General features: G+C 46.9%; 2 protein-coding genes across 9 annotated transcripts in view; one reads left to right on the top strand and one right to left on the bottom strand.

Moving 5' to 3' along the window:
• The first annotated feature begins 1469 nt into the window (after window positions 1-1469).
• WNT8B (Wnt family member 8B) lies at window positions 1470-6304 on the top strand. The gene is made up of 6 exons (XM_052677413.1): window positions 1470-1483; window positions 1921-1954; window positions 2837-2975; window positions 3471-3596; window positions 5181-5323; window positions 5747-6304. Exons 1-6 carry the CDS (start codon window positions 1470-1472, stop codon window positions 6302-6304), a joined length of 1014 nt encoding a protein of 337 aa, XP_052533373.1.
• A 4639-nt stretch (window positions 6305-10943) lies between these two features.
• Window positions 10944-27801, bottom strand: part of SEC31B (SEC31 homolog B, COPII coat complex component) — a 32452-nt gene continuing 15594 nt past the window's right edge. For 5 of the 8 annotated variants that reach the window (XM_052678092.1, XM_052678096.1, XM_052678094.1 and 2 more), the window contains exons 14-27: window positions 26877-26985; window positions 26280-26458; window positions 25553-25679; window positions 24570-24715; window positions 22897-23070; window positions 22113-22304; window positions 21149-21359; window positions 20423-20749; window positions 19366-19404; window positions 16502-16557; window positions 15148-15294; window positions 14618-14734; window positions 13446-13517; window positions 10944-12698 (exon numbers count right to left, since the gene is read on the bottom strand). In XM_052678092.1, coding sequence (XP_052534052.1) covers window positions 12519-12698; window positions 13446-13517; window positions 14618-14734; window positions 15148-15294; window positions 16502-16557; window positions 19366-19404; window positions 20423-20749; window positions 21149-21359; window positions 22113-22304; window positions 22897-23070; window positions 24570-24715; window positions 25553-25679; window positions 26280-26458; window positions 26877-26985 — 2076 coding nt within the window. In that variant the 3' untranslated portion in view covers window positions 10944-12518. Of the gene's footprint in view, window positions 12699-13445; window positions 13518-14617; window positions 14735-15147; window positions 15295-16501; window positions 16558-17326; window positions 17434-19365; window positions 19405-20422; window positions 20750-21148; window positions 21360-22112; window positions 22305-22896; window positions 23071-24569; window positions 24716-25552; window positions 25680-26279; window positions 26459-26876; window positions 26986-27801 lie in introns of those variants that run through there. The other 3 variants (XM_052678097.1, XR_008205330.1, XR_008205331.1) reach the window with 3 other exon arrangements.

Genomic DNA, 27801 nt, shown 5'->3' on the forward strand with positions numbered 1-27801 from the left:
TGACCAGCAAAGTGAGCAGAACATCACATTAAACAGAAGCTGCAGAGCCTCATTTATGTCAGTAAATGCCCTAACTTTTGCCCTATTACTCATTGCAAGGTCTCAGTCAGCTTATGTACTCTCAGTGTCGTCCCTGGGGATACAGCACTCAGCCACCTCTCCAGAGTTGCCAGGTGCCCATGGGACAGGCACTCCCCAGGGTCACCAGAAACAGTCATGATGGTTATTTTGCAAATCTGGAGATTTGAAATGAGCTGACTGTAGGATAAACCTCCCTTCTCTTGCTTCATTTTTGGCTAGGGACTATGGGGATTTGTGCTCTGTCCTTTCTGCCAAGCACAGCTAACCTGAATTCATCCTCTAGATCCCGAGTGGTAATCACAGCACCACTCACAGTCCTGAAACTGATGATCACTTGCACTGAAATAAGCCTTTTTGGCTACAAAAAGAAACTCAGATGATCTCAGTGATCCTAATTTGCAGCTCAATCCTGCATATGGTTGCGATGTTGCAGGGGAAAGAGCTCAAGTCTATAGCAATGGGAAAGGCTCATGGGGATTTTTTCCAGTTGAGAAATACTCACTGGATGCTGGCCTGTGACCAGGCGTGGCTGGACAAGCCCATGGCCAGGCAGCAAAGATAGAGAAGCTACCAACAGCAGGCTCTCAGGCTGTAGGTACCACAGAACACAGCACAGACTGAACACCATTCAGCACAGATTTCAGAATACTCTTTGAAACCCATCTTTCAAAAACAGCCTGTTCTGATGTGCAATTGGCCTGGTACCTCCCAAGCAGAATGCACAGGACAGCCCTAGTTTCCAGGTGAGGACAACTGACTGTCAGGCCACTGCCCATCCCAGCTGGCAGCCACTGCCCAAACGAAGGCAGAAGCTGAGCTCAATCATCCACAGATGGCAGATCTCAGTAGGCACGGCAGGGCCTTCTGGTCATCGAGCTCCCAGGTGGGGAGCAATGAGAAGAGATTTGCTTTTTCCTCCCCTCCCATTGCCAAGTGTGAGGAATGAGTTAAAGATGTTGTCATGCCACAGCAAGCAAAAATCTCATGATTCAAAAATAAATGAGAGTTCCTTTCATTTGCTTTCAAGTATATTTAGAAAGATAGCCCACATTTTGAAGTTTTTCCTCTTCTGTACAAGAAATAGAAGTTGCTGATCTACAGAATAGGGGAAATCATGAAACTTGCTGAGCTGAAGGCTCTGGGTACTAAAACAGGCCTAGCACGTTCTCAGTAGAAAAATTTTCTTTTAATAATAAGGATATTAAGTATTTTGCAAGAATGCAAACAGGCACCTTGGGAAACATTTCATCTAACTTTTTCATATTTCACTTGGAAAACATCAGAAAATTTCACTTTGGCACAGCAAGAAGAGAGTGTGGTCAGCCAAATCTGGCATTACAGGAAAACAAGGAACCACAAGGCAGGGGGATGTCACTGAAACATGCACCATGATCAAGCTGTGGTGTGATATTCTCCTCTCTAAGGGACATGGCCCATCTCTTGGGGCTAGGGGCAACACTACCCTGAGTTAGCTGAGTGGCAGATGGGTTTAGTGAAAAGCAAATCCGGGGGAGCAGAGAAGATGGGGGAATTGGTGTAACTAGCAGCTATGAGAAGAGCAAAAGGAAGGAGCAGTGAGTGAGGGAAATGGGAGGGAAGAAGGGGTGCTAGGAACAGCTGTGGAAAAAATGGAGAGCACAGCCATGGGTAACAGGGGGCCAAGGAGGCAGGGCAGGCAGACAGGACCCCAGTAGGTATGGGCAGGGGAAGGTGCTGAGGGAGCAGAGGTGCCTGCAGCCAGGAGTCAGGCAGAGTGATAGGAGAGCCCTGGGATGCCAGGCATTCCCCAGGCCCCTCCATCATCACCCCCTCCCTGCTGACACTGTCTCTGTCTTCCAGGTCAGTGAATAATTTCCTGATGACGGGCCCCAAGGTAAGAGAAATCTCTTTGATCTCTGTCCCTGATCCCACTAAACCCAAGGGGGGAAGAGAGGCTCCTCCTTCTCACTCCTCTCCAACCAGCTTTGGCCAGAACTGCCCTCAACACCACGCATGCAGCAACAAGGCAGGGCCAGGGATGTCCTCCTGAGAGCTCTGCAGGCTGCAGCAGCCCTCAGCAAAGGGGCCCGGGACCCTTCTAAGCTGATTGGGTCAGATTGTGGAAATGTGTTTATTGACCCCAACTGCCAATCTCACCTGTCATCCATTGCTTCCTGCTGACCAGCTCAGCATTAGGACCTATGTTCATCCAGCTGGAGGAGCATTTGCTGCAGGCCCTGCAGAACACACTTCCCCAAGGAGCACAGCTAGAACTGCCAGGACTTCATTCAGTGGTTTTGATTCCTCTCCTCCTTGCACCCCTTTTTCAGAGCCTTTATTTCCTAAGTAAGACCAGCTGCAAAATTCACCTCATATTTTTGTTTGTCTTGAAAAAGCACCTTCAAAAAACAAATCCTCTTACACTGAAGAGACAAGGAGGTCCCTAACTGCACAGGGCTGGCTACACATAGCTCCTCACATAGCTAGCATCCCACAGCTCCGTTTTGCCTTCTCCCTCCAGGAGGCTCAGCCTCTGAGGCAGCACTGCAAAGAACACACTTCTTGCTGCTGTTGGCAACCAGTAGACCTCACAGAGCTAAGCTCAGGCAGCCCCCTCAGCTGTGCACATCTTGTCTCTATAGATGGTACTCAAGTCCTTTTGCAGCTGACTGCCAGCCTTGTGGCAAGACTGGGGCCACACTTCTCAGCACAGCTGGACCCTCAGTACCAGGCTGATGCTGTCCCCATCTTGATTCACTGCTTTGCTTTCTCCTAGGCCTATCTCATCTACTCCAGCAGTGTGGCTGCTGGGGCACAGAGTGGCATTGAGGAGTGCAAGTTCCAGTTTGCCTGGGATCGCTGGAACTGCCCTGAGCGGGCATTGCAACTCTCCAGCCATGGCGGGCTGCGCAGCGGTAAGGAAAGCACTGGATACCACTACCGGGACCCACTTGCTGCAGGTTAGAGCCCAGCAGCTCTTCCTCTCTTCCCAAGTGCCTCCTTTCCACCTGGGCTGTTCCTCTTCTGGGGCAGGCTGGGCTGTGGTTTGGCAGAAGGCAAGGCTCGAGGAGGATGTGGGGAAGACATCTGACCCTTGGAGAGGGCTTCTTCCTCTCTGGGATGTATCAGTGAGATTGGGCATCTGTGCTGTATAACCACCGGTGAGCATGATAGCTGGGTGCAAAACTCTTCCTCACCCTTAGAAATGGCACTGGTTAGTCTGGATCAAATCTGGTTCAAGCCAAAAACTAAGCTCATCTGACCTGTAGGGCCTTTTTTCCATCCAACACAACTCTGCTCATTGCAAACATCATCTGACTCAGTCTCATGCATGGTAGGAGCCGTTCTTAACACCAGTCTTGCTATGAAATCTTTAACATGTTTGCCCTCCTTGTGTTTCTGCTTGACAGCAAACCGAGAAACTGCCTTTGTCCATGCCATCAGCTCTGCAGGTGTCATGTACACACTGACCCGGAACTGCAGCCTGGGGGATTTTGACAACTGTGGCTGTGATGACTCCCGCAATGGGCAGCTTGGTAAGGAGAGACAAGCAGTTGTCCCACTATCAAACCCTGGGCTGCTGAAGGAAGCTCTCCTCTGTTATTCCATCAGCATTACTGTTGGGAAAAGCAGGATGGCATCTATAGACCCTTTGAGTATTCATCAGTGTGTTGGGCGAGAACTGCTGTGGCAGTGCCCAGCATTCATCTCACCCCATCCCCGCAGCCACTGGACAGCCTTGGTGGGGAATTCCAGGGCTTCACCACTTTGGCTCTCCCCTCAGATCTCATGCAATAGTGAAGTTTGGGTGTTTTGGAAGGAAAAATTCAAATTTCAAGTGATCAAAACCTTTTAAAAGCCTCTCCTTGCTCAGCCGTACTTGGCAGGCGGTAGGTGTCAATTTGTCACAAATTCCGCTGGAGCGCCCAGTATTGTGTAATTTGCTTATTGGCTAACAGTTTTTACAGCAGCCACTGCTTTGTAGGTGTCTGAGGCCTGGGACAGACCATCTCTCAGACCAAGACTTTAGGGCAATGACACACCAAATTTTATTTGAGCTAGTCATGCCACAGTTTCTTTCCTCAAAACATATTTGTTCTTCATGAAAATTTTCTAGTGTGAACTTAAAGCCTTGATGGGCAAAGTAAACTCGTGTATGTCCAAAACATCGTGGTTCAATTCCAAATATCACTGCGCTGACTCTAAGCTGCTGTAGCTGCATTGGATACATGTTTCTATTCTCCTTTTGATGTCCACTGCAATCAGTCCACTGCAATCAGTCCACTGCCCACCTTCCCATCAGGTGCACTGCTGCCTTTCCCTGCAAGAAAGCACCAAGGCAATGGCATGGCCTTGCAGGGACAAAAGGTACAAGACCAATTAAACCGCAGTGCCCATGATGCACCACCAAGGCACACAAGGGTCAGAATATTTCAGATTTCAATTCTTCCCGGAGCATTCGGTATTTTTCTCTAGGAAAAAAAGAAGAAACTGCATGATGTGTTTCCAGGCAGCTGTGCTAAATTATCAAGCCCACACTAGGCTAGAAAAAGTACTTTCCACAATTTCCTGTATAGTTTCCCAATCTGCGCTGACTCCCTTGTTCCTTTATGATAACTGGAATATCATAGCCTTCTGAGATGCCCAACATCAGCCTGGGATTTTGTGTACATCAAAAAGAGGGCTGCCTTCATATAGGTGTACCAGGGCTGGGCAGTTTTTCTGGTGGAGAGGACTCTGTTCTTACTAACCAGGATGTGCACACAGGGCATCCCTTCCAGCTCTAAGGATTCTTCTCTGATTCTATGCACACAAGTTGGTTAATCCATCTCAGGAATCTGTTATGAACAGGCAAGTTATCCCTGCAACTCAGACTGATCCAGTTAAAGTCACGGTTGGAGGGAAGGTGATTAAAGATCCAAAGTTTCATCTCTGTAGGAGTGCTATCAAATGAATTCTGAATCCTGCTAGGATTCAGGCACCACTAAGCAAAGGGCTGGCTTCATCCCCCAGCCTTCATTCCTTCCATCACTGCTGGCAATCACCCTTTCCTTCCCTGGGGGGCACAGCACAAAGAGGAGCTGGTTTCCTGGCAGCACACCTCTTACCTCCTTTCCTAGGTGGGCAAGGCTGGCTGTGGGGAGGCTGCAGCGATAATGTGGGCTTTGGGGAAGCCATCTCCAAGCAGTTTGTGGATGCCCTGGAAACCGGACAAGATGCCAGAGCTGCTATGAACTTGCACAACAATGAGGCAGGAAGAAAGGTAAGCCCCCTTCCTCCTTCCAGGCCTGGAGGCACGTATCTGATGTGTTCTGGCCATTCACTATGGAGTCTCACTATATGTCCTGGCTGAGAGCATGTGCAGAATAGAAGCAATTATTTTGCTGAGGAGAGGGGGAGCAAGGTAGCAATACAGATAGCATTTGTCCTAATGTAGCAAACCTTCCATGCTTACCCTGCTAACTCCTTCCTGCTGCCCTCCTCCCTCTTCAAGAAGTAGAATACCTTGGAGAAACCAATGTAGACCTTCAACCAACCCTCCCCGGGCAGGTCTATTGTACAAGAAGGGGCCACAGCAGACCCCTCCACAATTATGAGCCAGACTTATCCATAAGCTGCACCACAGAAATGACACTAGTGACCCCTCTGGGCTTCTTCCTACATCCCCTCTTTCCTCATCTCCCAGGCTGTCAAAGGAACCATGAAGCGGACTTGCAAATGCCACGGCGTGTCAGGAAGTTGTACCACACAGACCTGCTGGCTGCAGCTGCCCGAGTTCCGCGAGGTTGGCACTTACCTCAAGGAGAGGTACCACAAGGCCTTGAAGGTGGACTTGCTGCAGGGGGTGGGGAACAGCGCTGCCAGCCGGGGAGCCATTGCCGAGACCTTCAGCTCGATCTCCAAGAAGGAGCTGGTCCATTTAGAAGACTCTCCTGACTACTGCCTGGAGAACAAGACGCTGGGGCTGCTGGGCACGGAGGGCCGGGAGTGTCTGAAGAGAGGCAAGGCACTCAGCAAGTGGGAAAAGCGGAGCTGCCGGCGGCTGTGTGGGGACTGTGGGCTGGCAGTGGAGGAGAGACGGGCTGAGATGGTGTCCAGCTGCAACTGCAAGTTCCACTGGTGCTGTGCTGTGCGCTGTGAGCAGTGCCGCAAACGGGTCACCAAGTACTTCTGTGTCCGCAAAGAGAAGCGGGAGCGGAGCGGGGGTGGCGGCGCCAGCCGCAAGCTCAAAAGGAAGCTCTAACTGCCCCTTGCTCCCCCATGGTCCTGTCTGCCCCTCCTCTCTTCTTCTTCCCTTCCTACTTCCCTTGGCACCATTTCCTTCTGGGTTAGTTTTATCTCATTTCCAAGCAAGGCCCCTTCATCCAACATCACCTCACTGTGTGGCTCGGACAAGGCAGAAGAGCTTCTGCAATCCCTCAGCCACGCAGTGCATTTCCTGGTAATGCAGTGGCTGAGGACTTCTGGGAAGGCACTTAAGTGTTAACATAACCAGGTGAGATTTGGTCCCTTCAGCCCAGGGTCACTCTATCTACCCAGTGACTATATAGTTTTACAGCTGAAAAACCAGCTGCCCTCTGTAGCTTCTGCTCTTTTCAGCTTGCCTGCTCCCCAGACTAGTACAGTTTACACTGCTTCAGTCCTTTCAGCAAGTAAGATCAACACTTGGGAAAGCAACTTAGATGGCATCACCAGAGCACTCAGGGTGGTAGTCCCTAAAAAGACTTCTCATGCCATAAAAAAATTGAATCCCTCTAAGAAAAATAGTACTGCCTTTTATTAAACCCTGAACTATGAGGAAAATGTATGCAACTGCTTCCTGCAGCAAGCCAGCTACCTGGGCATCACCTCCTGCCTTTTACAGCTTAATTCAGCTCTCCTGTGCAGCAAGATTCCAGCTCATTAAATATTTATCCTAGGAAGGGATCACGCCACTCGCTTTTTTATATGCTTATTTTGAATTTTCTAAGCCACCAGTCCTGTCCCCTCTTCTCACCCCAGCCAACCTGACTGATGCCATACCAACACTCTCACACTTGTACAGTCCACCTTCCCTCCCCAATTTCTCCCAGAGAGGAACTGGCAGCTGAGCCCATTCCCCTCCTGGTGTACTTGCTGAGCACTCACCTGTCAACTAACTAACTATATACTTCCTCCTAGTCTGAGAAAAAGTCAGTTACTATTTAATGGTGTTGTAAATAGGAAAGTGAAGCACTTTGAAGTTTAATTTATTGCACAGTTACTGTGATGTATACATAACAGTTTTTCCTCTACATCTTATTGTATATATTCTATAGGCTAAGCAAGCAGCAGGAAGACTTAGTTGATGCATCTCTTTTCCCTTGTCGTGGCTGAGGGCAGGGAGGGGGGAGGCTGTCAGCTGCAGACCCAAGTGAAGCTCACTGCACCCTCAGTGATGTCCTTGGGGCTGTAAATTTATATTCTACTTTATTGTTTGAAGTATCTTTAGACATATGAGAAGCCAGCAGAGTTAAGTTACTGGCCATTAGACCCGTCTTGTAGCTAATATTTGTAAAAGAATAGCCAATGCAATAAATCAGTAGCCAAGTGCTTGCAAAACTCCGTCGTGTCCAATTAGCTAGCTGGGTATTTTGTTTGTCCAATTGCATGTGTGGATGCATGCAGCTACAGCTCTGGAGACTATAACTGAGCCCCTTGCTCATCTGTTCAGCACAAAAAGAGCTGATCGGTTCCCCTACCACCATAAGAGAGGGCTTGCTCTCTCCTGCAACACACCTGAGCCTAGAGGAAAAGGAGGTGGGCAGAGGGGCCCAGTTACCCATTTCAGACCCATGGAAGACGCTCAGCAGTCTGTATGAATCTCAGTTATCAACTATCCTCTTCATCTCTGGGCTACGTTGTTGGGGATGGGCATTCAGACCCAGGGCAACCTGAGGTCTCGCCAGAGAAAGAGACTCCACAGCACGCAGGAATCTGGCAAAAAGAAATCATCATCTCAGCCAATTCTCAGGGTTCCTGTCAACATGTGGCTCACCACCCTGTCCTCTGCTTCCCCGTGCTGGGGCTGCATCCTGGGGCAGGAGGGTGAAGAGACACAGAGGGCCTGCCTGACAGAGCTGGCCCAAGGACAGGTGCAAGGCACAGAGCAGAGCTTCCACTCCTTGCTCTCTGTGCCCCCACTGCCACTGCGTGCCACACCCCACACAAGCACCCCGTGCAGGTCGGGGACGAGGCTGGGATGCACACACGGGATGCAGCGATGCGGGAACGGCCCCCATCTCCACATTCCCTGAGCGAGGAGCACACAAGGAGCGCTGCGAGCAGGGCCCCACCAGCACGCATCGCTTCCTGCGGGACAAAATGGCGGCGGCGCAGCTGCAGAATGTGCTGACCTCAGCAGCGGGTCGGGGCCCGGAGAGGTCCCCCTCCCCAGCCCTGAGCAGTAAAGGCACTGCGGCCATTGTGCGGTGGGATTGGATGCTTCCATGTATTCATTTCGGTTTAATGAAGGCGCATTCCTCAGAGGAGAAATATTTACACTCAGCTTCCCAGGTGGTCACCTTCGCCCAGATGACACACAAACAGGCACCCCCCGCTCCCTTTTCCAATCCAAACCTCTTTAGAGGTCTCCAGGAGGAGGGGGGCTGCCGGGGAGAAGAACAGAAAAGGGAACAAAATGCTAATAAATCAGCCAGCCGGCCCTTTTCCCCTCCCCTCTGCGGAGTCAATGGAAAGTGTCATTTCACATGCTAATCCCCCTCCGCTCTCTTCACAACACCTTTTCCGAAAAGTGTTTGGGAAAAGTCCTTGTGGCCCGCTTACAGCTCCCTGCCGCTTCGGATTCCTTCTTGTCTAAGGCCGCGGCCCCCGTGTGGGTCTCTCCCTCCAGCAGGGCTCCATACAAAAAAAAATCCCAACAAAGACTTTGGAGTTCATCAGCCTCCCACTGAAATTCACAGCTGCTGAACAAACTAATCCCCTCTCTTGGCCTTTCTTCCTTTCAATGGGTTCTTGGCTTCAAAGACACTTTGGGAAAGGACTTTGTAGGGACTCACACTGCTCCCTCAATAGAAGTTAGTGCAAGCATTATCTTCAGAGCAAGTGGCTTTACAAACAAATACTGCCTAACAATCTCTGCCCCTGCAGCTCCCCCAAACACACACAAACCTAGCCCGCAGACATGATGTTATCTGCAACAGGATTAGAGCCCCGTTCTCCAAGCCCAGGGAACCCTTCCTCCTGGCTCCCCGTTTTTTGTCAACCCAAAGGCCTTCTCATCACTCAACAGAAAACGTTTTTTCCACGCTGAGCCGCACAGGGATGCTGCGGCAGCATGTGCACGCATGGGGGGGAAGCATGGCTGCACACTGGTACCTGCTGCAACTGAAGCAGCGGAACCTGTGAGGCAGCAGAAAGCCCCGGGGCCACAGGGATGGAGGTCTGCCACCAGCGTCCCTGGGAACTCTGAGCAGGTCACCTCGCTGCCTGGTTTCCCTAACAAATTTCAGGGATGGAGCTCACCTGAAGCAGAACTGAGCAACAGTGGGACAGAGGGGACAAGAAAGGACTCGCAGCAAAAGAAGGATGAAGAGCTGGTCTCTGCATGAACCCATGAGTGGCAGGAGCAGTGCATGCAGGAGGAAACTGAAGTCCAAGGCATCCAAGAAACACATGGAAAAAAAATCCTTACTTCTCAGTGTTACAAGTAGCCTGACTTAAAGAAGCAAAAGGGCTGGGCTGCACAGGTGCTACAATGAAGTCCAGAATGGCAGTCTGCCAACAACCAGGTCTGTTAAATTACCACAAAACACCTAAGAACATTCCTTCTATACTCGCTAGGCAAATGGATGTCACTGGCTACCTGCTTGCTTGTTCAGCAACAGAAGGGTCGCAACATTAGTGCAGTCCTTAATCATCAGCCTGCACCTCTCTGACAGGGGAAAGCTGGGAGGCAACACTGGCTGCCAACTGCTCCACTTCGCTGCTGCACCTCTGCAAGTCTCCCTGACACTGAAGCAGAAATAACAAAGGCTGTTTTTCCCTGAATGCATGTACTGTCACTCTAATACCCTAAAAGCCTCATAAGCTCTGCTCCCTTCCCTGCAATGGGTCTTCAAATTTTTCCCATCCTATCTTTTTCAACCTTTACTACTAGCAAGCCCTCTAACCACAAGCTGTGTAATACAGCCCTGCACGTTTCAGTTTTCTGCCTTCTGATGGCTGATCTGTACAAGCATACTAGCTAGCCACCTAGCAGCATATAGAAAGATTACAGCATTCTCTCCACTTTATCTCAGTTCTGATGTTCCATTTCAGCCTTCTTACATCCTTAAAAGATTACCTGAAATCAGCCAACAGATTTAGAAGTTATTAACTAGAAGCAAGGATTGACAGTTCAGCTGCATACATTTGATTTCTGCAAAGGAGGTCAGATCAGCATGCTAATTTAAGCATAACTGCTTTGGTGGCATAACAGTGACTTCCAACAGGAGAGGATCTGATCAGGGGCTCCTTACTTACTGATGCCTTTCCAACTCCTAAAGTGAAATATAAAATCCCTAAAACCACTGTGATTCCCCAGGAGAACTCCAGACATCTCCCAGACCCTCTTGTGCCTGACACAGATGGATAGTCACTGCTGAGGACGGTCACTGTAGAACAGATCTCTGGCCCTGCAGCCCCAGGAGCAGGTAAGGCCTGAAGTCTCACCACACCAGGATGTTTGCTGCCCATACCAGCAGAGCCCATGATCTGGTTTGCCCCATACCATTGAAAACCTGCTCCCCCAACCCAAGCTGAGAACTCTTTGGGTGACCCTGAAAACTGAGAGGAACAACCCTTTAGCCAGACGTGACAGGCAACTGCCTTCAGATCAACGCTATGAAAAAAAACTAGCAGCATCACAAAACGCAGCTTTTATTTCACTGTTCTGTAATCTCTCAGTGCATCAAACTGCAGTAATAGAAACAGAACAAAGCAGCAACAAGGAGGCACTTCGACCTGGAAAGGAGAGAATGAGATGTACCCTCTCCCTCCCTTCTCTGATCCCTCTCCCTCCTAAGTCTCATGGTAGAACAGGCTGAATTGTGTAAGTCACTGAACCACAGACCCACGATGGCATTATCACTCAAGCAGCAAGCAGAGGAAGCAGGGGCTGGCTGCAGCCAAACACTGAGAAGAAGCCTCACTCCCAGCTAGGGTCCAAGGACTGCACTGCCTAGTTAATGTGAAAGAGAGGAGGGTGAGGAAGGAGGAACAGAAGATGTACATGGAAGTGCCCCAAAGTTCCATCTGCTTTCCCAGACTTCTTCCACAGGACAGGCACTCTTCATTCACTTATTTTATCCCAGAGGAAATGCCACAGTAATGGAAAGTGTCAGTACAGCCATGTCCTTGGGACCTGTCAATGCCTCCTACTGCAGCACATTTCTACTATTTTGTCAGGAGGCTTCTCCTTCTGCTCAAGTCTGGGCTGGTCTTTAAGGGGCCTGTACAATCTCTGTTGCTTCTGAAGTCCTAAGACTGCCTGGAAATCCCTAGTTAGAAAACCTTTAGACATCATCAGTTGGCAATAAGCCCACAGTGCTAACACAGAGGAAGTGAAAAAGGCCAGCCAGCGCAGCTTTTAGCCCAAACAAAGCTGCTGGCTCTGAGGAGGAATATACAGAGCATCCCAATCTGCTTGCATTCCTGTATAGGAGAGTCCCGGGAACCAGAAAGGGGGAGGAGGGGGGTTAAAAAAAAAAAAAAAAAAAAAAAAAAGGCTCAAGCCTTCAGCTTATGGGAAGGGAAAAAGGATACTGAGGAAGCTGTCTTCTGTTTACTTTTTATGAAAAGAAGACTGGGTGAAGAAGAAAGAGAGAACCAAAGCTAGCCCAGAGTAGGCTGGCAGATAACTTTAGCTGTATCATGTATCGGAGCAGAGGGGCAAAAGATGAGTTGAAGATTAGAACGAAGATAAAGGAAGAACCAGAGGAGAGATCCTGACTGCAGCCCAATGGAGCAGAGGCACCCCAGCTTAGGTCCCAAAAGAGGCAGCTGCCACTGAGCAGCAGGGAGTAGAGCCTGAGGTGTCTGCTGTTTGTCTCCTATACAAAAGCAGTATCAACCTGGAAGGAGTTTCCCCTTTGTGGTTTGGGAACAGGGAAAAGGAGTCTAACACAGAGCAGTCTTTGAGGATCTCTGTGATACCTGGACACCTGAAACTGAGAGCCCTAGGCTGGGAAGTGGACTCGAGGGGTGTGGGGGGGGAATAGAGAAAGAGAGAGGGAGGGAGAGACAGCCAGAGAGCAGTCTCCCGGATATCGACTCCTGGCTGTCTGGAGAGTAGATGGGGCCAGGCATGCTGGTCAAGCACGGTTCCAGGCACAGACTTCTTTCTCCAGAGTCGGAAGGAAAGTCCGCAACCCGCAGCACATCAACAGGTGAGGGAGTCCACCAGCTCAGCATGTGCAGTGTACCAGCTCTTCCACATGTTACACATTCAGCTTGCCAGCAATGGTCATGAGGACTTTCAGGACAGGCATGAAACCAGACACTTCACTGAAACTGCTGCTGCTCACCACTTGGGTGTGAACCATGAGACCCTGTTGGTAGTTCCTAGCTTCAATGCAGCGGGCAATTTCATGGAGACCCATGAGGATAGCTGGAGAGAGCTGTGGGGAGAAGCAGAAATGAGTCAGCATCCTTAATGCTGTGACACAAAACCCCTCTCCATACCGCTCTCCCCTGCTCTCTACCTGATCTTCACCAAATGCAGCACCTATAAAGCCAGGCACTGACAGGAGGGACAATCTACTTCATCCCTCAGTTTCCTAGCCCATAGCAAACATTAATCCAATACCTAGGTTAAGTTGCAGTTAACACAGGTCCTATGTAATGACGCTTCAACATTAAATGAATATGTGATGTATTTGAGGAGATCAGTGGTCCATCTAGCACAGAATTTCATCATTCAGGCATAAAATGGACACTTTCAGAAAATATATATATTATAGAAGTTCTTGCCTTGATTGATAACCCTCCAGCAATTGGCATCAGCAGTATCCTCTTAGCTAGAGGATACATTAGTACGCCTAGAACATCCCTTTACTAATGTCCCTCCCCATCTAGAACCTGTACATATACGATACACACACATCTCCCAACTGTACTTCCTAGGAGGAAAACCACCCTACAAATAGTCCCTCACAGCTCTTCCTTACTCTATTTCCGGGCCAAGGTTAAGGAAAAAGAATAGCTAAATTTGGCTGGAATCAAAGAGCATTATAAGGTTTTTCAATCCCTTTACTTTCTTAAGAGGCTATGTAGTAGAAACACTGGAACAGACACCAGGGCCCACAGCACAGTTCAGAAATGGGATCAAGAAACCAGCTTGATAACAAATGCAGGCATACACTTACCGCCTGCTCACGGAGTTTGTCATACAAGGTCTCCAGCCGTTGCAATGCATCCTCTAGCTTCCTTCGAGTTTTCTAAAGTTAAACAGACATTGTTAGCTCAGAGAGGGCTTCAAACACACTATTCCCAGTATCAGGTTGCTCTCGCTCAGGTCTCCCCTCAGCACCCTGCAATTTCAGCAGCATCACAACCTCTGCCAGACAGTTTACAGCCAGAGACTGTGATACAAACTGGCCATATCCTTGCAATGTACATATACATGCATGTATTCTCTACAAAACAGAAGGCTGGATTTGTCCCATTTTCTGCCTTGCAGCCAAGACATTTGTCCCTTCTAATAGTGCCTTCAGACTACATAACAGAGCAACTAGTTCCAAAGCTGGGGAGATGTTCATTAACTGACCCACTGAACATTCAGATAACCTCACCATGCTTCACCTAAGCAGAAGCTTAGAAGCAGAAACCCCAGTTCTCTTGAGGAAGGGAGGAAACATTCTTCGTACTCCAGATAGCCACCAAGGGTCTGAGTACTGAAGATCTGGTTGTTCCACCTTGGATAATCCACTCAAAGGTACGTTACACTGTGGATAGAAATGCCTAGCTCTAGGCAACGCTGGGACAGGGCTGGCAGGCTTAGGAACTCAGGTGTTTTGCATTGCTCTACCAATCCAGCCACTCAAATTCAATATCAGCTTAGAGCTTCAGACTATTAAGTCTAAACCATAGGTTTTTCCATCCCTAGAGGGAACACTTTCCAGGAGATGAGCTGGAGAAGTTACAGCGACTCAAACACAATGCTTGTATGGCTTTCTCTTTCAGTCTATCTTGGCCTTTCCCTCTGAGAGCTTGTACTGCCAGCCATTCTGCAGTAACTACCTATGCATCAAAACGATGGAAAAGGAAGCTAAATTAGCCAGGTCATTTCTTCTGCTTTCCTCAAAGAGCTAGGAGTACAGAGCCATTGCTCCAGAGAGGCAAGAAGAGGTAGTGTTCTCCAGCAGTTATCCACATCTCAAACCCCATGAGATGGACAAGCCCATGGCCTAAAGGAGGGAGGCAAATGGAAAATAACCTAGTTATGTAGCGAAGCCTCTTCCTCTCTTAGGCTGACAGAAATATCAGCCAAACATCTGCAAGGACAAAGAAGCCAAAGACCAGAGAAGAAAGGACTTACTGGATCAGTGGCAACAGCAGAACAGCGTTGCACCAATCCTTCAAGTGTGGTCTTCAGACCCTGGTGTTCAGGGGGCACCTCCTTCTTCTCAACTCTCTCTGCAGGTAGCTGGTGATACTAACAGAGAGAGAGAAACAGATGAATAAACACAACAGGAGCACAAAAGGCAGGAATAGGGAAACTCCCCTCCTGCAACTATGAACAGGAAGAATTTCACCCTCTGGCAAATTCAGAGAATATCTGGAGGCACAGACTACAGTACAGTTACTGGTCTCTGTGGATTCCCATCTTTCAGGAGGCTGACAGCCTGTCTTGGCCTGCCTCCCTTCTAGTCACAGACAGGTGTCATTTTCAACTCTGGTAGCAATTTTAGCAATTCCTCTAGCACTCAGGCAGAAATGTTTTATAAGGGCTGAGAAGCAGGCACATAAGCCCTGCAGCTGCCAAGAAATAAGCATCTCAAAAGCCAAGACATTTTTGTACTTGACAAGGAGCTGGTGGCTGGGAAACATCGCACTTCCCCTTGATACCTGCAGGCTGCCTTCCTTGGGTGCCCCTGGGGGTGACTGGCCAGATTCTTGCAACCTAGAGAGCTGAGGATGGATCCCTTGAGGCTCAGTGGGCAGGCTCATTACTGGAGCTGTGATGGGAGCTAGAGGAGCAAATTTCTCAGGCAGCTGTCAGAAAAATAAGAGAGATTAAAGACGAAAGAAAAAAAATATCTGTGCTGAAAACAAACAAGAATACAAGTCCAAGGAAAGAGGGCTGGTTACTCTCTCCACAATCAAATTCAACTTCCTTTCTAACTTTCACAGAGCTTAGTTCTCAAGATGTATAACACATCTTTGTTCTTTCAAGCCCCCTCAAGAGCATGGGGCCCTTTTTGCATCCTAGATGAACAGTCAAAGCAACGGCAAGAAAACCACTCTGGAATTGTTCAGTCAAAGAGATCCGTTGCCCCTGAAAGCACTGGTCCTCAGAAAGCCGCCTTGGCTCTGCAATGGCACGAGTCCTGAATGTAGAGATTAGCAGCAGTAAAGTGTCCAGCAGAGCAAGAGCTGGGGAAAATCCCATGACATGGGGGGAGAATCCTCTTGCAAACACTTCATCATGCCCCTGCTAAGCCAGAGAGTCAGGACAGATTCACTTTGACAGGACTGGATCAAAAGGAGATGGCTTTAACAAGAGGCTAATCCTGTTGTAGTGAGCACAGCCTGAAGCAGGTTCCCAGCTATGCTGCCAGAAAAAGGGTGAGAAGTCTCTTCCAAGCTAAAGAAGAGGAGTGGGGGGTGGGAATGGTGCCAAAGAAGCTTCTTGTCACACCTGCAAGCAGGCAGCAGTAACAGAAACGGGTATTGAGAGCATTTGTTACAAAACTGCTCAGCTTACAGGCCCTCCAATGCAATCACTACAACGCAGGGAGCAGCAGGGCCAACATGGTACCGTATTGGCCAGTGTCAAGCTTCTGAGGAAGATCACTGTAGATCTCACTGTGCTGAGGGGAAATGCTGCCCCCAGCTGTCAGGTGTGAATTGACCATGATCTTCCAATCCGAATAAAAAAAAAAAGTGCATGTACACGGGGATAAGGTTAAATCAGTATTTCTAGCAATAGGTGACTATAGTCAGTCTGGGAAGTAATGAGTGACTGTTACAACACAGATGACAACCATGTCATAAAACAGCCACCTTGGATAACAGTATATCAAGTTTGGATGGGAAAGAGTTGAGATGATTCAGACTGCAGTTCCAGTGTTGTGCATCATGTAGAACTGGACGGGTCAACATGAGAGTGGCTCGACAATAAGCATTTAAAGGAACATATCCCTTGCATGGAGTTCCCAAGCTAAAAGACAACCAGCACATATTCCAGCCTAAAGCTTACCTTTTTCTTCTGAAGGCCTCCTCTTGCAGCAGAGGGATCAGTCCAAGATTCCTGAGCTGTCAGGAGAGCGAACAAGACACAGATGTCAGGCTTTGAGAAGACGGCTATGGCAGCAATTCATGTCTTGAAATTCCCTTTAGCTCCAATTCCCCCACCACTGTACCTTCAGACCATTTCAGCTGAGGAATTTAAGGTCCACTTGGCAGACCAGAAAACTGTTCTTGCTTTTCTTTCTTAATTACATTCTCAGCAGCTGAGTACATACACATGCTTCATGAGGTGATGTCTGATCAGACTGTCCTGGCACACCCTCACTCCCACACTGAAAGCCTTTTCTGCAACTACCTGAGGCCTTCCACAATCTGCATAGGTTGCAGAAGTCAGTCTCAGAGTCAGTGTGGAACTCCACACACATGTATATTCACGGACTTCCTGGGGCTCCCTATACAGAAAAATCTACTGTTGTGATATTGCAGGAAAAGCTGTGCTATAGGTGAGAAGTTTTCTTGATAATGCCTGCACAAGTGCCTAACTGTGGAATTTCAACGTGGTACAGGTTGCCATAATAGGAGGAGGAAGAGTTCAGAGGTGGGTTGAATTTTTCCCCTTTCAAAAGGATGTTCAGGACTAAAGCTTATGAAAATTTGTTGGCATCCCACCTAGGAAGGAGCAGACTTGGCCAATTACTACTTTGAGGTTTCTCAGAGACATTTTTGTGGCACTTAGCCTCAAACCTCACTCCAGGTAATTAAAAATCTATCAGATCACATGACATCAAAAGATCTGCAAGCACACTTCATTCTGCTAAGGTCAAATTCCAGCTACCTTGTCTGCTGCTGTCTTGTAAGAGTATCTGGATCTCTACAGAAAACCCCAGTGCTTCTTTTGTCACGTTGATCTTAATAACCTCAGGTCCATGAGATGGGAAGAATCTGTGAGAAAGCAGCATAATTCTAAGGGGCAATATCAAAATTCCTGGAGCTCAGCACCACACTTAATGAGCCACTGATCCTCAACTGGGCTTTAAAAATCACAGAGGAAAGATGCTAAAGGTGCTTCATTACTTTAATTACTTTTATTATTAAAATTCTGGCAGCCTCTTTTTGCCTTCCCTTTTCCCATGATTTCAAGACTCACTCTCTGATGAGTTTGGATCAGCAGTTTAATTAAATTGGCACTTATTTGTAGCTTGGGGATTCTGTGCCCTAGAATTCTGCGTTCCCCCACCAAGCTTGTGGCCTAGCAGTCCCTGGCACTGTTCCAGTCCAGTGGCACTTTGAATCCTCAGAGGAAACAGCTATTTAAATTATAGTCTTCAAGCCAGGCACTTAATCAGCAGACAAGACGACAGGACTTTGCTGCATTTTGCTGGGATAAAACCCGACTACCTTGTCTATGCTACTTGTGAAAGACAATTTCTCATCAATTCTGAATGGAATGCTCCATGGCAGCAGTCTCCAGCAACGCTTATGCTAGAAAACCCACAACTGTCACAGGATGGAGTCAGGGATTATCCAAGCCATAAATGAGATCAGCCAACATATTATTATCCTTTGCCCTATCCTTGACGCTCTCTGAGAGCATGGGATTTCTACGAGTGAAGAACTTCCTTCAGCATACTAGAGAGAATTTCTCCATGAGCCTGCATGCAGAAGTTTACAAAGCAGGAAGTTTGGTTAGATTGCAAGATCTTAGAGTTCTTTTTCAGGTTGAAGAAAAAAAACAAAACCTTTCAAAACCAGGACAGAAGCAGGCAAGAAAGCACACTCAAGGAAACTTATCTGCACTGCTCATCCAGGCATGCCCCATCCGTACAGCCCCATTAGTACTTACTGGGGCTAAATGCTGCTAGGAGAAAGGAACTTCTTAGCAGTGAATTACCACAGGGCATCTTCAGCCTGAAGAAGTATTTGATGCCCTTGCCTTGGAACCATCTTTCCTTTAACAGGGAATCATCAAGCCCTTTGTTTCCCTGTTGGAAGGACAACTCTCTTTCTGGACTCTGTTCTACACAGCAAGGACAGTGAGGATTGCTGGCTGGTATAAGTATGTACTCAGTATTCAGATTTCCTACACAAAGCTGAGACTCTCTGATAATCTTTTGTGCCTGACAGATGGTCTCTAGTACAATCAGCCCCTTGCAGAGCCACCCCAATAAGATATTGATTCTTACTCTTGGTATAGATTGGGAGATATCTATTTTCTGTCATCAGTGAATTCCAAAGAGTTTAAGCCGTACAAAGCACCAGTCTAAAAAGCTCAGCAGTTCAACTTTCTCCCAGAAGATGGATATTCAAATCCCAGCTTTATCCTATAACCAAAGCCAAGAGGACTTTTCAATTTCCTTTGGAAGAGAGTTCCCAGACTGCTTGGGAAGCTCTACTTCATCACTGTTTGTGTTGGACTTCCTTTCTTTCAGTCTTACCAGGGAAAGCACAAGCAATGCCATGCATGAGTCTGAGAGTGTAACAGCGAGAAAATGAGGTGAGTTACAACCACTGCACTGTTCATTGCCTGGAGAACCAAGTGGGTGCCATGCCCCACTGGCCCACTGGCAGAAGGGACACAGATCGAGAATGCTCTAACTCTTCCAAAACTGGAGGCAAATAGAGAAGTCCCTGTTTTCTGTACTCAGATTCATGAGTAACAGTAGGTTTTTTTCATTTTACTTGCAACACCCACAGTTGTCCAGGGGACTGGTAAGTGACAAGTATATGCTCTACCCTGGTTGTACAGCTCCCCAGACATGCAACAAATAGCAGTGAGCATACATGCACACACTAAACATGCACACTCTCCCCATGTTTCACAGGAAGCAACAACACTGCCTCCCCAGCGGGTCTAGAAACTTCTCTGTGTACTACCTGCATGATCCATGTGGGGATCTAGCCAAGGGAAGAAACCTGAAAATCAAGGCAGGGTGGGACAGTCATCATCACCAACAGCTTTTACTCAGCAAGTAATGTCCCTAGACTACCATCCATTAGCTTTTCAGAAGAAATTTGAACAGCTTTAGATTCTTTGCATTTAGTCCCCGTAGGCTTTACAGAGTGGGATTTGCTATCTTTGGTTAAACCAGCAAATGATTTGCGGAGGCAAACCTCAAAGCCACAGTTCCTTCATTTCACAGAATATGTATAGCTTGGAAAAGCATCTGCTCAAAGATCAAAGGATTGTCAGCTTTGTTGTTAGGGGTCTCAACAGACTGGCTAAACCTACCCCTTTAGATAGCAAGCACCAGCTGAGATGTGAAAAACAAAGAGCAAATGCCCATTCACTGGGAACTAGGACCAACACTGTGCTGCTGCTTCATCATGCTTGTAAGGACTCCACACAACTCGCAGGCTAGGCTGTACATAATCCACAAACCCAGAGGGGAAAGGTTTCAGATTTAGTGCATAGAGGAAACCAGAAGGGAATTCCAGGGCAAGGAATTATGGCAACAGGAAACAGTGAGGAGAATTGTAGCACGGCACACAACAATTTTGTCTTGAAGCTAGGCAAGGGGTATCCCATGTACAAAGAAGAACCACCTTGATGTCCCAGCATTTCAACTGCACTTCTCATTTAAGTTACAGAAGAGGGGATACAGAAGAGGGGAACTACCACCCTTTCAGTCAGACCAGATGCCTCTGGAGTGAACCATTGCTTAAAGTTGCACTGGGAACCTGGAGAGACAGCATCTTGTAACCACAGTCCGAGGGACAGAGTGGCTGAACAGCCTGAATAAAACCATAATCACTGCTGTATTTCATCACAATAGCAGGACTCAGCACAATATGCCTATTAGGTTGGCCTCAGATAATATCACATCCAGCCCTTAAGGTGGCAGACCAGAACCCAGAAGGCCTACGTCCACTATTTACAGCAAATTGCATCCACAAGCATCCTGTACACACAGGTCACACAGGCAGCACTTACCTATGGGAGGAGGAGGAAGGCTGGCTGCTGGCAGAGGTTTAGTAGATGGAGCTCCAGGACCTCCCTGTGGGTAACCCACGTTCATGGGGCTGCTGAATGGTGCTGATGAAAAACCTAGAGGAGACTGGCTTGCCACTGGTAGAGGACAGGCTGCAAGAAGCTGAGATGATGGGATTGAGGCCGGAGCAAGCAGAGCAGGTCCAGATGGCAGAACACCAGGAGATGTCATGGGCATGGACTGTCCTGACAGAGGCGGCTGGCTGGGGAAGGGAGCAGGACCAACTGGTCTGGCTCCTACTGGGCTGAATGGCTGAGACTGTGACAGAGCTACAAACAAGAAAGAGAGTGCATCTGCATCACTTGTTCTATGTCTGAACTACTACTGATACTCTCCTTCATGCCAGTAAGCCTTTTCTTCAAGTCATGCCCTATGCAATCCACAGCAGGAGTATTCCCCATAGCCCAAGCAACACCAGTCAAATAGTGCCACAAAGTTAGCAGGGGCTTCTCCATTTCTATACGTGCTTAACAGTAGGAGGACAGCAACAGTTTCTAGAACTAGATAAAGCAGAAGTGCTGAGAATCTTCTCTGACTGCTAATTTGCTTTATGCAAGTAAAACAGACTTGTGAGAAAGAGGCAAAGCAGTCACTTATGCCTATGGATTTAGTCTAAGAAAACCTAAGGAATTTCTGGATAATGGAACCAGCTATCAGACAATGCTTACCTGGCCCTGAAGCTGTTGCTGGAACCATGCCCACATTATACTGTGGGTATGGCGGTCCTCTGGAATAGATGCCTGTTTGTGGACTAGTGCTGGTCTGGGGAGGGACAATATGGTGAGGTGCAGACATTGCTGGCACTGGCTGAGGTGGGAAGAAGGAAGGCACTGAAGGCTGAGAGGGTGCTGAAGGGGCAAATGATGACTGATAGTTGGACTGCAATTAAAAAAACAAATTAATTTGAAATGGTCAGAGTCATACAGGACACAAACACACACAAAACTTTCTATCTCTAGAAAGCCTCACTTTCTATCTCTGCCACTTCTCAGGTAAGAGAAGATGCTGTTTTTTATCAGTGCTCTGGATGGATTGGATCAGAGGCCTCTCTGCTGTCAGGAGCACAGTAGACCTTTCTCCACCCTTAAGTGTGGTTGGCAGGAAAAGGCAAAGAGCAGAAGCCTGGGTGCTGTCTTCCCTGCTAGTACAAGACTTGATGACCCTTCCTTTCATACCACATAGCTCGTTCATGAAGCTGGGAACCACACACTTGATAATATTCTCAGGCTTTCACAAGGATTAGCCTTTAGGAACTAATTCCTATGCTGTGACTTCCTAAAAGCACAATCAGAGAAAATAATGCAGAAACAATAATGAAATAATGGAAGCAAAACCTTCTGAATGCGAATTTCTTGTGCAAGAACTGAGATGAAGTGCACTAGTTTTACTGAGATCCAACGGTGAGGTGGAGAAGAGCAATCCCTTTCTTTATCGTGTGGGTAAGGGCTCTATGAAAAGAAGCCATCCAGCCCATTTTTGCATTATCAAAAACCTTGTGTTTAATTCAGGAATGGACATTACTGGTGAGTTCCTCAATGCCTGCAGTCTGCATTATCTCATAATTCTCCATACATTTTCCCCAACCCAGTAGCCTTCCTCCTTCTCCCACAAGCACTTGAATTTCAGGCTTACCTTCTCTGGATGTCTGCGATCTGTTCTCTGTGCTGCTGCTCCTTCAGGGGCGGAGTCCCTCTGGGCTGCTGGAGATGTGTGCTTTGTGACACCTACATTGACACGAGCGTAGGGGAAAGGTGGTGGTGGCTGATCTCCCACATTCTCTCCTTGAGCGTGGAAGAGCCGGTCTCGGAGCTGTTCGATCAGGAGCTGAAACAAACCATGCATTATAACTGCCTCAAGAGCCTCAAATGAAGGCTATGGGGAGGCATTCAAAGCAGACTGATCCAGAGCACTGGGCATCAATTTGCAGAACAGGCCACTTACACAATAGCCATCGGAAAAGAAAGAACCTGTAGGTGACAGAATCTAGGACATATTTCCTTGCAGATGAAGTCTCACCAATCCTTCCTCCAATCTCTACAGTATACCTTCTTCAGGCCCCACTTTCATTTTGGCACTGGGCAGATTTACTTTATAAGTAGCCTCTCCATTCACTTCTTCTATCAGGTAGTTTCAAGACTAGATGCAGTTTCCCTGGAAAACTACCTTCCAGCGACATCCCCAAGAACTTTTTACAGTTCTGTAGTTTCCCTCCTATTTCCCAAAGCAAAGGGGCTACAAACAAAAAAAACAAATACAGATGCTATGTCTTAGAAAAACAAAACATCTCTACTCCTGAATTACCATAATTAATGTTAAATCCTAAGTCCTGACACAAGTAAAACCCCAAGCTCACTTGTAAAAAGTATCATTTTCCCCACAGAGTACTCTTTCCTACAAAAACCTGTTTCTCACTCACCTCTTTAGAGCTGTTGGGTAGGTAATTCATTGCAGCTGCCAAGCATCCTTGTGATGCCAGAAGACTGGCATACTGGGTGATTTGTTCTGCCAAGACAGGGCCTGGCATTGGTTCTGCTGTTCCTCGGAGCATCTCAATGGACCTGCTCAGCACCATCACTTTCTCTATGAGATCCTGAATAGGCAGGGAGAGGGAGAGAAATGGACTATTTAGAATCCGATTTCTTTTACTGGCCCATCTCACACTGAGAAGCACCAGATGGCTCCTCCCTTTCAACTGCCATTGGGTCCAATGTGGACAGAAGTTACTCCATTTGGCACCATGTAGTACCACTGATAACTATTTCCTAAAGTGCACTTTGTGCAGAAAAATCAGGAACCAGGAAGCATATCCTGACACAAGTTACTTTTACAGTAAAGGAAAAAGAAAATGAGAAACCACAAGAACATTACCATCAGCTACGATCTTTTTACTAAGTACTTACTCCTATAAGTCTAGGAATCCAAGGTATCAGCTTGGAAGAGAAAGGATAACAACAATACCAGGAGAAATTCACTAGGACAAACTACTACTACTGACAGACCAGAAATTTTTTGGTTATTCAAAGCTCCTTCAACTCCTACAAATCAAAGCAAAGTTTGTATCTATTTAATGATGTATGCATCATTATGACTGGGAGGAGGCCAGTTTCAATCAGAAATGCTAAAGAAGCCTTATTGTTGCTGTTATTTACTAGCAGGCTTCAAGACCAGGGAATTCTACAGCACAGGGTGTTATCAGCACATGTCAGAGTCAAAGACTTGACTAGTTCATTCTAGTGACTGACAGACACAACACAGGTTAGCAGCTTAGCAAGGACTGGTTTAAGTGCAAAGGCGACAATACTGACTTAAGACTTAGAAACCCTGATTCATCTTCAAGGTTTTGCCCATACAAGGTTATTCTACCTGCAGTGCAAAGAACACAAACTGGACTTCATTTTGCCAGACTGGATGAAGTAAGAGCTAGATAACCTTAGCATTACAGCTATACAGTTGATCAGTCCAGTAGCAAACATACTCCCAGGTAACTACCAGTCAGATAATAGATTTAGTCTAGAGAAGCTGAGACACCACCAGTGTACAAAGACAGGCGTGCAAGCTGTAACTTCCATCCATAGCTGTGTTTATGCATAGCATAATCTATATTCTGCACAAACATACAGACTCATAACTTTTAACAGTGTAAATCATCTCCAGACATAAGCCCACAGTCCAGGCTAGAAGGAGATACCTTGGTGACTGCAAACAGCTCTTCACTGTCTTTTGGACGCCAGCAGCTAGTCTATTTTCTAAGGGCGGGTAGCTAAAGGACGAGGGGAAATGGTTTTACACTGGAAGAGGATAGATTTAGACTTGATAATAGGAAGAAATTCTTTACTGTGAAGGTGGTGAGACACTGGAACAGGTTGTCCTATAAGGTTGTGGATGCCCTCTCCCCAGGAGCATTCAAGGCCAGGCTGGACAGGGCTTTGAGCAACCTGGTCTAGAGGGAGGTTGGAACTAGATCTTAAAGGTCTCTTCCAACCCAAACCATTCCATGATTCATTCTATGATTTGATGTGATGATGCAAACAGATTAATGTTACCAAACTGGCCTAGAGAAAAGTCAAGTCAACATAATAACACTGGTACCTGCAAGGCAAGGGGTGATGAAGTCTCATGGTTTTTTACCCAGCATTCCACCAACCTCTCCACATTGCCTGATGAGATATAACAGAGGCAGGCATCATTGGACAGGGTTGCATCTCCCTCCAACTCTAGGCGGGAACCCAGCATATCTAAAAGGAAGAAACACAGCTAATGTTTAACACTTCTATTTTGAAGAGTTCATTAACCCTCACAGTCCTCCCTTAGCAATTTCACACTGTCCTGGCATAAAAAGGTAATGAGAGCTTTGAATCTGCATCCAATTCTAGGATAACACAGAAAAATGGGCATTAAGAAAACACAAAGTCAATTTGATTGAAAAGAGAAGTCATTTCTTACACATCTATCATTTTTTGTACGTGTCTGGTCATATAAAAGAAGGAAAAACCCTTAAAAATAATGAATATGACAAGAAACTTCAACATTGTTTTTTCCAAAAAGGTGTGGGTATCTCCAGGCAACAGTAGCGTCTGGTGGTAGAGACAGTAAATAGCCCGGTAATTATCCATGTTTAGCAAAAGCTAGGAGATAGAAGGTAAGCTGGAATGACCTTATCACCACTGTCACGGTAACCTTCCAGCCCTACAATTTGTTCTGTATTAGATGCCATGTTCTCTTGCATTTCAAGATGTCATCTCACATGTATGAAATGATGGAACCTCTCCAACGGTGCCGAGTCATTTCTGTTTGCTATTCACCAGCTAAGCAGCATTTCTTACCTGCTTTAGCAGGGAGGTTGGACTTAATGATCTCTTGAGGTCTCTTCCAACCCCTGCGAGTCTGTGATTGAGATTCAGTCACTAGATAGCCCCCTAACTCCGCCTTCTTGGAACAACCAGTTGCTGAGCATGTTTGGCTTTTTAACAAGATGGAGGAAACTACTGAAGTCAAACAGTCAATAATCCATCTCTGAATTTAAAAGGGAGGGGAATCCCTTTCAGGTGGAATATACACAACACACTGCATACCACAGAGCTGAGTGTAGTCCTCACGCTTTGAGTATGTTAACAAGATGGCCAATGCCTCCTTCCAGCTCTGTAGATCACATGTGCGAACAATGTCTTGCCAATTCTGCTGCACAATGGAGGAAACTAGCTGTAAAGGGAAAAAGAAGGCCTATCAATCACTGAAGACTAAGAGTGACTGCTCAAGCAAGTGCATCCACAGGAACCGCACCCTTTCAGCGATACTTCCCAGTAACCACCTCACTGCACATGAGGGTTCACCAATCCCAGCATTCTAATGTTAACAGTAATTGGTACCTTATATTTCTAAGGAAAAAGCCCAAAGCATTTGAGAAATGAAAGTAGCTGCACTAGGCAAGACTGAAAATCTGTCTAACATATATCCTGCTTCAGAGCACTGATGACTGTGAATATAGTGCTGGGCTTTCCCATTCCCTCTTACACTCTGCTATATGGCAATTAATAAGCTAGAATTCTCCTTGTTGAGCTAGAAAGAGGCTGTATGTTCAACAGCTTACAAGCATAGGGAGCTAAGGCATAAACTGTCAAATGAAAAGGAACAGAGAACAGACATTCTAGGTGTCATCATAAAACTATCAGGAGATAAAATGCAATGTCTATCCAAGAGAACATTTGACTTCCTACCTAAGCATTTCAACATATACTCAAACATCTGCCACGATATCACACATCATATCCTGTTCAGTGGGCACACAAAACTGTCACTAACCAGGGAGAGTTTTGTCTTCTGCTTGGCAAAGTAGCGCTTCTGGGTCTCCTTTAGGAGGTTCTCCCCACCAGCTATAGCTAAGATGATGGCATCAGCAAATCGCTCTGCCCGCATGCACAGATCCACAGCACCCTCAAAATTTCCCAACAAAAGAGCTTGGCTGATCAGTCCATCAGTATCTATAGAGGGGAGAAAGCAGAGTCAACCAACAGGGGCATCATCCAGATGCATGATCACGACTGTTCTAAAGAGCAGACAGTAAGAAACAGTAACATATGGAAGTCCAAATAAAGGAAGATTTGGAAACAAATCAGGTTTTGCATTTAAAAACCAAAACAATCAAACAAAAACCTCCACTGACTCGACAGTAAGTCTTCCATCATCTACATGATTCTCCTACATTTAAATAGGTCTCTTGTCTGTGAAGAGAATTTACTTACAAAATACATATAAATATTGCATGACAGCTGAGTAGGCCTTGTATTTTAAAGATAATCGCTTGCTGGAGTGGACCAGATTCTTCCTGGTCTCTGTAGAATTTCATGTTACCTCTGTCCCTTTTTCTAAAGTGGCAAAAACACATTTCAGGTAACATACCTTCTGTGACAGGAATCTCCAACATACTCATATTCTGTGGGATGAGGTTGTCAAAAAAGGCTGAAGAGGAGGAAACAGCAGCTACATCATCACTGGAATTTATCAAAAGCTGTGCAAAGAGTGCAAGAGGTTTATTTATTCATTGAGCACACAGATCCTGCCCAGAACAGTTTGAAGGTTTGCAGAGTGAGATGGGACTGCTATGCATTTGGATGAGAATGCTCATATAAGTCTGAATTTCAGCTTGGAAGCCCTTCGTGCCTCCTGCCATTGCTCTACTAATGTGTGTAGTTTTACTGAGGCACCAAGAAGAGTAGTGCTGCTATTAACAATGCTTAGGAGAATGACAGTGTAAGACAGGCATTGACAACAGTACTGCTGTCTAGTTTTCCTGCGTTCAATGGTCAGCCTGTAAGCAAGCTGAACAATTTTGCATGGAATAGAGATAAGCCCAGCAAGAGATGCATATAATTAACAGGCAGGATCACATTCATGTTTGGTGCTCGATAGGAATGCAGGACAACTGCTATCCCTAGAGTATCTTAGCAAGTGTTCAAAATTACTACATTGAGGATAGCAGCTTTAGATTCCTGAGAAGGACACAATTTACAGAGGATGCTGAACCAGGCTTGGGAGGCATCTGAAGACAGCCTTCTCAAAATCATGTGGAAATACAGTTCAAAGGATAGAAATGCAAAAGAAATACCACAGCAGAATCTTCACAGAGGAAATCCAGAACTGCAGCATGAAGTTAAGCCAGGGTAAGGCTAAGTTTATCATGAAAAAATCAACGCTGGCAAACAAGCCCTCTTGCAGTGTTAATAGCCAGGAGTCCATCTTCATCATTCACCGATTTGTTTTAAAGCCGGAAGGGACAGTTAGGATCACTTAGTCTGACCTTGTGAGAGTCTGACAGGCCTGTGAA

The sequence above is a fragment of the Tympanuchus pallidicinctus genome, unplaced genomic scaffold (assembly GCF_026119805.1).
Source record: "Tympanuchus pallidicinctus isolate F22 unplaced genomic scaffold, pur_lepc_1.0 scaffold16, whole genome shotgun sequence".
Classification (NCBI taxonomy): Eukaryota; Metazoa; Chordata; class Aves; order Galliformes; family Phasianidae; genus Tympanuchus; species Tympanuchus pallidicinctus.